Source organism: Panthera onca, chromosome D1, assembly GCF_046562875.1.
Source record: "Panthera onca isolate mPanOnc1 chromosome D1, mPanOnc1 haplotype 2, whole genome shotgun sequence".
In the NCBI taxonomy this organism is placed as follows: Eukaryota; Metazoa; Chordata; class Mammalia; order Carnivora; family Felidae; genus Panthera; species Panthera onca.
This window is the reverse complement of record NC_138348.1, coordinates 32,628,552-32,640,583: the sequence shown is the minus strand read 5'-3', so window position 1 is coordinate 32,640,583 and position 12,032 is coordinate 32,628,552. Positions and strand designations below refer to the sequence as shown.

General features: G+C 34.4%; 1 protein-coding gene across 1 annotated transcript in view; it reads right to left on the bottom strand.

Annotated features, from left to right (window-relative positions):
• The window catches only part of KIF18A (kinesin family member 18A), a 79,603-nt gene that overhangs the window by 27,391 nt on the left and 40,180 nt on the right, over window positions 1-12,032 (bottom strand). Inside the window, exon 14 of the mRNA XM_060606251.3 lies at window positions 9,511-9,749. Within this exon, the coding sequence (XP_060462234.2) occupies window positions 9,511-9,749 (239 nt within the window). The remainder of the gene's footprint in view (window positions 1-9,510; window positions 9,750-12,032) is intronic.

Below are 12,032 nucleotides of genomic sequence, written 5' to 3'. Positions count from 1 at the left end.
TTTAATAGATATATCAACCAATGACAAGGTATGGGCCTTGTTTGTATGCTGATGAAAGGACTTAAAAAGAAATCATTTCTAAGACAAAGGGGGAAATTTAAACACTAATTGGATAGATATTTAATGACATTAGGTATGAAAAGGATATTGTGTTTTCTTTTAGAGACACTAAGATGTAAATGGAAGAAATGATACGCTGAGATTTCCTTCAAAATAATCCAGTACAGATTTGATGGGGTGGAGAAAAGCAGATGGAGTTCTCAAGACTAGCCATGAGATAAACCTTAAAGTTAGGTGATGGGTTCATAGAGTTCATTACTGTATACTTTGCAATTTTACGTATGTTTGAAAATAATTTTCTATAAATTAAAAATTAAAGATACTTTAACACCAAGAGTTGGTGAGAATAAAGGGAGAAAGGAACACATTTTCTTACACTGATGATGGGAATTAAAATTGGTATAATCACATGGGAGTGGGAGAAGTTACTAAGCAATATATACTTCAAACTTTAAAAAAATGTGCTTATTTCTTGAGTTAGAAATTTTACTTCTAGGAATTTGTCATAAGGGTAATCAGACATGAGCATCAAGATAAATATACATATTTGCTTACTGCAATATTATTTATAATAAAAAGTTATTAAACAATCTAGATGCCTAACAACAGAGCACAGAATAAATTATTATGGTTAATCTCATCAGACTTTTAAAAGCAATGTAGGCATTTTAAATATAAAGACCGCTGCTGATCTAATAAATACTATTAAAAGGTCCCTAATGCACCAGAAAAACAAAACAAAACAAAACAAACAAACAAACAAAAAAACAAATTCAAGTCTCAAATACCAGAGCATTTAGCATTTTTGAAATTTAACAACAACAGCAACAACAACAACAACAACAAGAAATTTGACAACAAAACTACTTATTACCTATTAACGAGAATGTAGGAAAAAAGTCAGTAACACATGTATAAGCTTAGATGAATGAGACACATTTTTAACTCAGGTTTTGCTTAAGTTGAATCTCTTCAATTTTCTTAAATGTGTTAAGGCTACCATTAATAGTATAATTTTCATAATATGTTATCTAGCTATTGCTTCATATCTTTAGAAACACAAACATAAATTTCACTATGTTTTTTTAATGAACGATTTTATTTTAGTATTCTAAGACTAAGGAAAATAAATATTTATAAGTGGACTTGCTTTGTACTCCATGCCCCTTCCCTGTTACTCATCTTTGACTCCCTACTCATAGTGAATACAACATATAAAATTCATGGAATGAATAAGACACAACAAATAGTTAATCTATGAAATCATGTGAACAAAATATTAAACAACAAACCAAGAACAAAACATAATAAAAACAAAACTCATCTTCTGATACACTTTCAAAAGGAAATACATGTTTATAAAATGTAACATGACTTCAACAGTTTTTCCTTTTAAAAATGTTATGAAAAGGAATTATGAGCCAAATAAATGTTGTGTTTTACTGCTGACAAGTATAGTCTATGCAATTACACTGTAAGTGAAATATGGATTTTTAAATAAGTAATAATGACCATCAGGTGGTCAGTATTTCTCAATCTTGGTGGTTAAAACACTATTTCCTCTCCAACATCTTGAGTACATTATATAAGAAAAAAAACAAAAAAAACAAAAAAAAAAAAACCCCAAGGCCCAAAAGGTACAAGAGAATCTGAAAAAAATCTTAAGTTTTCTTTCCTAAGATCTCAACTAGGTTAGTTCTAATGACGATAGTACTTTATTAAAAGAAAAAGAGGATATAAATATGTATCTCCAAATTCCCACTCATTTTAATGTAAAAATATTAACATAGGGAACTTAATAATAGAGAGCTAGGTAATCCAGACCAATCTCTCTACTGAAGGCAGTAAAAAATTCTGGACAAAATATAAAAAAACATATGGTTGAATGCACAGAAGAGCTAACAAGATTGTGAAGAATTATAGGTAAGTATCAAGAGAAAGTTGGGAACCTCTGGAAGGTAATCTCTGCATTTACAGCTATTTTCCCCTTGAGATTTTTTGCTGATCCTGAAGGAGGTGGCAGAAAAACTTAATGTTGTTGAGAACTTGGTAGAACTGGGGTGCTGGCGCTTGAAGTTAGGGCAAAGTTCTTCCTAAACCCTCCTTGCTTTGAGTTAGAACTCTAAACAGCTTATGCTCTTGAGGGTAAATCAGGGGGTAGGCAGACCCTAGCAGAAGTTTCTGTGTAGTTTCAAATTATCCCAGTCCTTAGAACTGGACTACAGTGATTTTGGATTGTTAATGCCATCAGAAGCCTAGAAGAAACAAATGTAAATCCTCTCTGAAGGAAGACATTACTATGAGAAGTCAAAGTATTTCTGTAAACAATTCTGCAAATACATGTCCGATGAACAAAACTTAGCATGTCTTCAAGGAAGTGAGACCACGTGAAAGAGAACCAGAAGAAAGAGGTAACAGAAACAGACCCAGAGGGCTCCAGACCTGAAATTCTCAGACACAGACTTTAAAATAATTACACCCATTGTGTTCAGTGAGAATTTTAGTCAACAAACGGAGTTTATAAAAAAGAATCAAATAGAAATTCTAGAACTGATATACAACTGAAATTAAGAACTTGATGGATTTAGGAACCATTTGACACAGCTGCAAAGAGAAGTAAACTATAGAATATGTGAAAAGAAATTTCCAGAGACCAAAAAAAAAAAAAAAAAAAAAAAGGCACATATAAGGCAAGGAGAACTAATGTGAGATAATCCAGACACAAAATTTGAAAGTTCTATGAACCTACATAGAGAAGTAAAAATAAAATCATATAGGAATAATAGAGCAAAACTACTAAGACCCAAAAACAAAGAGAAAATATTTTGGGAGATCAGAATTCTGATTATATTCAAGGAAGAAATGACAGCTGACTTTAACAACAGCAAGAAAAAAAAAAAAAACAAAAACCCAGAAGATAATGAAATGATATCTTTAAAGTGCTAAGAAAAGAATACCAAACTGGAATTCTATACCCAGCAAAATAGTCTTTAAGAAAGAAAGTAAAATAAATACAGCTTCAGACATATAAAAACTAAGAAAATTCATCATTAGCACATCCACTGTAAAGGAAATACAAAAGATTCTCTGGATGAAAGAAAAAATTTATTGGATGGAGATGCAGAGATGCTGAGAAAATATAGAAGAATAAAAAGAGTAAAGGTGAATACTGATTACATAGACAATAAAAAAAAACACATTTTATGGGTATATTATATATAGAAAAATAAAATGCATCATAACAATGGTATGTCAGGAGAGGAGTTTACCCAGGTAAAGAATTTTTTAAGTTTCTAGCACTGTTTGAGGGTGAATGTAACATAATTACTTTGATAAACAGACTTTGATAAAGCAAGGATACATAATGTTACTCAAGGGTAACTACTAAAAGAATATAAAAAGAGTATATAGTTTCCAAGCTGAGAGGTAAAAAAATGGAATATTAAATATCACTCTATCATTTTAAAGCAAAGTTCAAAAGAAAAAGAATTTGGAATAAGCAGGACAATTAGAAACGTGCACAAGATGGCAGGTTTAAAACCAAATATCAATACATTCATCAAGTAGAAAAGGAATGAATAGTTTAAAAGATAAAGACTGATAAACAGAACAACAAAGCAAAACCCAGAGATGCCTGGGTGGCTCAATGGGATAAGTGTCCAACTCTTAATCTTGGCTTAGGTCATACTTTCAGAGATTGTGAGTTTGAGCACTGCATCGGGCTCTGCGCTGACAGTGTGAAGGCTGCTTGGGATTCTCTGTCTCCCCCTCTCTCTGCCCCTCCCCTGCTCACAGTCTCTCTCTTTTTCTCAAAACAAACTTTAAAAAAAAAAAAATTATATATAAAAAAAGCAAAACCCAATTACATGCTGTTTATAAGACACATGTTTGATTTAAAGTGAAAGAATCAGAAAAAAGATGAACCATGAAGACATGAAGCAAAAGAAAAGTCGGACAGCTATATTAATAGTAAACTTAGGGTTAAGAATAGAACTTTCTCCCTGAGATCAGGAACACGACAGGGATGTCCACTCTCACCGCTGTTGTTTAACATAGTGTTGGAAGTTCTAGCATCAGCAATCAGACAACAAAAGGAAATTAAAGGCATCAAAATTGGCAAAGGTGAAGTTAAGCTGTCACTTTTTGCAGATGACATGATACTATACATGGAAAATCTGATAGACTCTACCAAAAGTCTGACGAAACTGATACACGAATTCAGCAAAGTCGTAGGATACAAAATCAATGTACAGAAATCAGTTGCATTCTTATACACTAATAATGAAACAACAGAAAGACAAATAAAGAAACTGATCCCATTCACAATTGCACCAGGAAGCATAAAATACCTAGGAATAAAACTAACCAAGATGTAAAAGATCTGTATGCTGAAAACTATAGAAAGCTTGTGAAGGAAAATGAAGAAGATATTAAAGAAATGGAAAAACATTCCCTGCTCATGGATTGGAAGAATAAATATTGTTAAAATGTCAATACTACCCAAAGCTATCTACACATTCAATGCAATCCCAATCAAAATTGCACCAGCATTCTTCTCGAAGCTAGAACAAGCAATCCTAAAATTTGTACGGAACCACAAAAGGCCCCGAATAGCCAAAATAATTTTGAAGAAGACCAAAGCGGGAGGCATCATAATCCTAGACTTTAGCTTCTACTACAAAGCTGTAATCATCAAGACAGCATGGTATTGGCACAAACACAGACACACAGACCAATGGAATAGAATAGAAATCCCAGAACTAGACCCACAAAAGTATGGCCAACTAATCTTTGACAAAGCAGGAAAGAATATCCAATGGAAAAAAGACAGTCTCTTTAAGAAATGGTGCTGGGAGAACTGGACAGCAATATGCAGAAGGATGAAACTAGATGACTTTCTCATACCATTCACAAAAATAAACTCAAAATGGATAAAGGGCCTGAATGTGAGACAGGAAACCATCAAAACCCTAGAGGAGAAAGAAGGAAAAAACCTCTCTGACCTCAGCCACTGCAATTTCTTACTTGACACATCCCCGAGGGAAGGGAATTAAAAGCAAAAATGAACTATTGGGACCTCATGAAGATGAAAAGCTTCTGCACAGCGAAGGAAACAATCAACAAAACTAAAAGGCAACCAACGGAATGGGAAAAGATATTTGCAAATGACATATCAGACAAAGGGCTAGTATCCAAAATCTATAAAGAGCTCACCACACTACACACACGAAAAACAAATAATCCAGTGAAGAAATGGGCAGAAGACATGAATAGACACTTCTCTAAAGAAGACATCCACATGGGCAACAGACACATGAAAAGATGCTCAACGTTGCTCCTCATCAGGGAAATACAAATCAAAACCACACTCAGATATCACCTCACGCCAGTCAGAGTGGCTAAAATGAACAAATCAGGAGACTATAGATGCTGGAGGGGATGTGGAGAAACAGGAACCCTCTTGCACTGTTGGTGGGAATGCAAACTGGTGCAGCTGCTCTGGAAAACAGTGTGGAGGTTCCTCAGAAAATTAAAAATAGATCTACCCTATGACCCAGCAATAGCACTGCTAGGAATTTACCCAAGGGATACAGGAGTGCTGATGCCTAGGGGCACTTGTACCCCAACGTTTATAGCAACACTTTCAACAATAGCCAAATTGTGGAAAGAGCCTAAATGCCCATCAACTGACAAATGGAAAAAGAAATTGTGGTTTATATACACAATGGAATACTACTTGGCAATGAGAAAGAATGAAATATGGCCATTTGTAGCAACGTCGATGGAACTGGAGAGTGTGACGCTAAGTGAAATAAGTCATACAGAGAAAGACAGATACCATATGTTTTCACTTTTATGTGGATCCTGAGAAACTTAACAGAAGTCCATGGGGGAGGGGAAGAAAAAAAAAAGAGGTTAGAGAGGGAGAGAGCCAGAGCAGAAGAGACTCTTAAAAACTGAGAACAAACTGAGGGTTGATGGGGGGTGGGAGGGTGGGGAGGGTGGGTGATGGGTATTGAGGAGGGCACCTTTTGGGATGAGCACTGGGTGTTGTATGGAAACCAATTTGACAATAAATTTCATATTTAAAAAAAAAGAATAAGCACATGAGTAAGTACATTTTGTAAAAAAGGGAAGATGTAAGAATTCTGAAATATATAGATTTAATAATATAATCTCAATGTATAAAAACCAAAAATTGACAGAACTACAAGGACAAATATCTCCTAAAAGATGTCCATCCCTAGCTCCTGGAACCTGTGAATATGTTACATTACATGGTAAAAGGGATTTTACAGATGTAATTGAGGTTATGGAATTTAAACCAGGGAGATTATCCTAGATTACCTAGCAGGCCCAATAGAACCATATGAACCCTTAAAAGCACAGACTTCCCTTTAACTGTAGGCAGGAGAGATGAAGCAGAAGGGAAGGTGAGAGAGATTCGAAGCATGAGAATGAAGTGTCCTGCCTTTCTTGGCTAGGAAATGAAATGATGAAGAGGGCAACGTGCCAGGGAATATGGGTGACCTCTAAAATTGGAGAATGACCCCTGGCCAACAGCACCAAGAAAACAGGGACCTCGGTCCTACAGTTGCATAGAATTGAATTCTGCTAACAACCAGAATGAGCCTAGAAGCACATTCTCTCCTCAGAACATCCAGGAAAGAGATCCAGCTGGCTTACACCTTGATTTGGCCTTCTCAAACTCTAAGTGGAGTTACCAGTTGAGCCTGCCATAATTCTGATCTACAGAACTTGGAAATAATAAATCAGTGTTATTTTAGGTTGACATATTTGTGTTGATTTGTTAGGGTGGTGAAAGAAAACTGATGCAAAATAGAAAAATCCAATGTAATAAAGGGAATTTTTAATAGGTCTCCTCAGTATATGATAGAATGTGAATTAAAAAAAAAGTCTGTAAGAGTAAAATTTGAAGAACACAGCAAATTTGACCTAACAGACTGGCAATATATGAGTACAAAATACACATTCTTTATAAGCATACTTGAAACACTTATACCAGCTAACTATATGTTGGGCATAAGACAAGTCTCTATAATCTTCAAAGGATTAAAATCATATTAAGTATTTTCTCTGAATACAATTCAATTAAGCTAAAAATAAAAAATTGGATGGAATATGCTATAGCTTTTTAGAGAATAAAAACTAAAAAATATTAAAACTAATCTACCAGTTTTGTGAAATATTTATCAGATGCCTATATGGCACTTAAAAAAGTATGATTCTCGGGGCGCCTGAGTGGCTTGGTTGGTTAAGTGTCCAACTTCGGCTCAGGTCATGGTCTCACAGTTCCTGAGTTCAAGCCCCACGTCGGGCTCTGTGCTCACAGAGCAAAGACTGGAGCCTGCTTCAGATTCTGTGTCTCCCCCTCTCTCTTTCCCATCCCCACTCATGCTCTCTCTCTGTCTTAAAAGTAAATAAAACATTAAAAAAAAAAAAGTATGATTCTCATTTTAATTGCTTCTCCAAGCCTGAACACAAATGGAAATTTGCTCAATCTGAAAGTGCAATTTTAAATAAAAAGTGAGGAAAAAAATGCTCCATAGGTAAAAGAAGAAATTACAACAGAAATCAGAAAATATTTTGAACGAATAATAATCTAGAATATTATGTATCAAAACTTGTGAAATGAAGTTAAAGCTGTGTTTAGAGGGAAACCTATGGACATTAATGCATAAATTAGAAAAGTCAGGTGAAAGTTAATGAACAAATATCCATCTTTATCCAGTCAGAAATAAAAACAGCAGTATAAACCGAGTAAAAGTAGATGGAAAGAAATAATAAAAGTAAAGATAAAAGCAATTAAATAGAAAATAAAACCCACAGTGAAAAAGGAAACAAACACCTAAAAGGAAAAAGCTACAAAATAAATATTCGACTGACCGTTTTGACAAGAAGAGATCATACTAAAAGAAATAAAATCAAATACACAAATCTACAGAGATTTGCCTCATCTTCCTCTTAAAATCCATTGACACAGCATCAGCAATAGAAAAAAGAAACAGCTGCCAACATCAGAAACTGGGTAATTTTTGGAAGTTGGAAATCACGTGGATCAGATCAACAGAAAAGCTACAAGGAAAATTGGGACCCCACTATTGTATATATGAGAAACGCTTTTCCCAAATCTGTAAACTCAGAAAAAAGGAATGGGGAGAGACTACAAGGTAATTACCAATGATAATCAGATTAACTGATCAATGGATTGACTGCGATGTTGTACGGTCAATTAAAACTCTCTAAACAAAATGGAAACCTCCTAGTACCAGCATTGGAAACAAAGAAAAGTAGAATAGGGCCTTGGGAAGATCCAAACTTCTAGAAAGACAGAAAAGTTTGGAGGTAAAGTCTGAGAGCTGCAAATTTAAAAAGAATACAGACCAGTTTAGGGTTGCTATTATTTTGGGATAAGAATGAGAGAGGTTATCTCATATACATTCGGCATAGAGAAAATTTTGGAGTTTGACAGATTAATTTTTTAAAAAATTACTTGTCCTATATTCCAACAAATCAGTCTCTAGGAATCTGGTACATATGCACAAATGTGAATATACAAGCATGTTTTCTGATGCACTGTTCACCAATAGATCAACGGTTAAATAAATTATGGTACATCTATTCTCTGAATTCTCACAATTGTTAAAAAAATAAACAAATAAGGTAAATTCTTTAAGCATATACCCTAAATATGTTCATAATAAACTAGACAAATAAAAAAAAAGTTGTAGATCAATATATATTATGTGCTATGATTCATATGAAACTTAACAAAAAGCTAGAGTTAGATTATGTACTACAAATATTACACATTCACATACACACACGGATGCACACATTCACACACACTATAAAGACAATCAAACTGTTAAATGTATTTATTTCTGAGACAGGACACAAGATTGGGTTCTGGGGAAAGTTGAAAAGGCCATTCTACTTGTACGTGTAATTCTATATTGCCTGAATTTATTTTAAACATTATATGTTTGTTTTGCAATTAAAATGTCCTAAACACACTTTGATAACAAGTGATATATGGCAATAAAATATAGTTTATTCTATGCTGTTAGTTGATCTTAAGAACAGATTATTATGTATTACAGAATATAATATTCTTGATTATCATCTTCATCTTTAAATGAGGTTAACTTTTAAAGAAGGGTGGAAGTACAATTATTCCATCAAAAATAGGTAAAATAACTTAAAGGTTTTATTGCTAGAGTTATTTAGGACATCAAACATACTTGGCTCTTAAACCTTTGAAAGGTACTGGTTAATGAAATGATTGTGAAGCTAATTTTCCCATTAATTCTCACAAAATAGCCAAACCTATTAAAAAATTAACTGTCCTGGAGATCAATATATAAAGGAGGTTACTCTTTAGAAATAACCTTATAATTTACCTAATAAAAGAAAAGCTGTACTTACAACAAGGAGATTGATCTGGTGGTCCAAGTTGTGGAAAGGTCATAAGAACAGAAACCCCTGTTAGGTCATTTTGCTTTAAAGTATGCTCATTAGTTTGGTCAGCCCAAACCACCACTTTCTTTCTCTCTACCAAATGTTCAATTTCTTTGAAGTCAGACTCAAAAGCAGCATTTGAAAGGCCAGCTTCTTTTAATGCACAATACTGTTTTCTTAGGACTGGAAGCAAAGCATTCAATACTCTATATAAAAAAGGTGACAAGAGACATAAATATTAAATTTTAAATACACTATTACAGTTCTACATAATATCCTAAGTATTAGCACATCATTAAATAATATCTTGTATATGTTTTCATTTAGATATTTCAATAAAATACCTCAACATATTTTCACTACATTAAGTACAGAGTGGAAAGAATCCTGGATGGGAATTACAAGCACCAGGGTGTAGACTTGGCTAGTTTTCAATTCCAAGATGATCTTGGGTAATACACGAACTGAGGTTTCTTCTCGATAACTTGGGGTACAACTAGACAGTCATTACTTAAAACAGGAGACTACTGTCAAAACTAAGTGAGTTAAATACATGTAAAAGGTTTCTACAAAGCATTATGTGATTTATAAAACAAAGATACTGTTATTACTCATACTAAGTACCATGGAATTAAAATGAAAAAATGCACTGTTAAATGATGAGATCCGTTTCAGGTATATAGTATTTTGAAGGAACCGCAGAGTCAAATTTCCTCCAAGATAGCTCTTTATGAGTTAAAGCAATGGCTTTCAAAGCCATTCAGAGGGGTTCTAAGTAGAAGAGTTGTGGACAGGGATGGTAGCTAAAGGGAATCAAAGGGGCACTGGATTCTTGGCTCTGATTCAAAATCTTGCCTAATGCTATCAATCAGAGCAGTACTGAATGTATCTTTTTATGTATTAGACCTCCATGTAAGTGCTCACTGAAGAAATACCACAGCTAAACAGTTATAAATTTATACACTCAATTAATGGTTCCTAATTTTTATATCAAGGAAGATGTCAAACAACTTGAATGACCTTGAAATGCTTCGGACCTGGTTGATTCAGTTGACTCATAACATCCGGCAGAAAAGGATTATTTGAAGTATGGTAGGGCAGCGGAAAAAGGATAGGCATTAATTTTAACAATCAAGGAAATAACTGCGCTTTTACCTCAGAGACTTAAATATTTAGATAGTAGTACACATAAATTGTGACACTGCCCCTTTTGGGGAGGGTAGAGAGTACTCCATTTAAATCACGTAGGCAACAACTATAGGGATAAGTCATTAAGTATAAAGTCACTAAAAGAAACAGTATTTATTGAGCACCTATACTAATGAGGTGCTGTGCAGAGAACACATAACACAGCCAGCCAGACGTTGCTATTCTTAAAAAGTCTTGCTAGTTGGGGCACCTGGGTGGCTCAGTTGGTTAAGCGTCCAACTTTAGCTCAGGTCATGATCTTGTGGTTCATGGGTTCAAGCCCTGCATCAGGCTCTGTGCTGAGAGCTTGGAGCCTGGAGCCTGGAGCCTGCTTTGGATTCTGTGTCTCCATCTCTCTCTGCCCCTCCCCTGCTCCCACTCTGTCTCTCTCTCAAAAATAAACACTAAAAAAAAAAAAAAAAAAAAAAAAAAGGCTTGCTGGCAAGGTTGGCCCTTGGTTGACATCTTAATACTTGAATTTTGAGAGTGTTCTCATTTTCAGAACTAATAAGAGTGGCTCACTGTACTTAAACTATTTGTATAAGCAATATGGTTTATGCTGAACAACTACTTTCCTCCTGGAAAGTCTGGAATTTTGGTACAGGCTAGGAAGAAGGTGCCTTTGTAACCAACTCCCAGTAAAAACCCAAGTGCACTAATTGTATAATGAGATCCCAAAGTTTAGACAACATTTAAAATGTATTCACAACTTTTTGCTGGAGGACTTAAGCACATCCCATGTGGGTCCAAGTGGAAGAAGACACTTGAAAACTTGCATATGGTTTCCTTTGGACTTTGCCCCATTTGCCTTTTCCTCTTGCTGATTTTGTTTTGCATGCTCTTGCTATAATAAATCATAACTATGAGTACAACTATATGATGGGTTCTGTGAGCCATCGTAGTAAATCATCAAACAAGGAGGTGGTCTTAGGGACCCATGACATACATATGTACTTATATTTGTTTGAATGTATTTATGAATTCATTCATTTATATTTTTTGATTTAATATTTATTTATATTGCAAATGATCACCACAATAAATCTAGTTAATTTTCATTACCACATGTAAGTTTTTTTTCTTGCAATGAGAACTTTTTTAAGATCTACTCTTGAGCAACTTTTGGATGTACAATACAGTTTTACTAACTATGGTCGCCATGTTGTACATTTTGTTTCATGATTTATTTATGATGGTAAATTTGTATCTTTTGACTCACTTCACCTATTTTGCTTAGTCCCCAACCCTGGCCTCTGGCAACCACCAATCTGTTCTCTGTATTGATGAATTTTTTTTTTTTT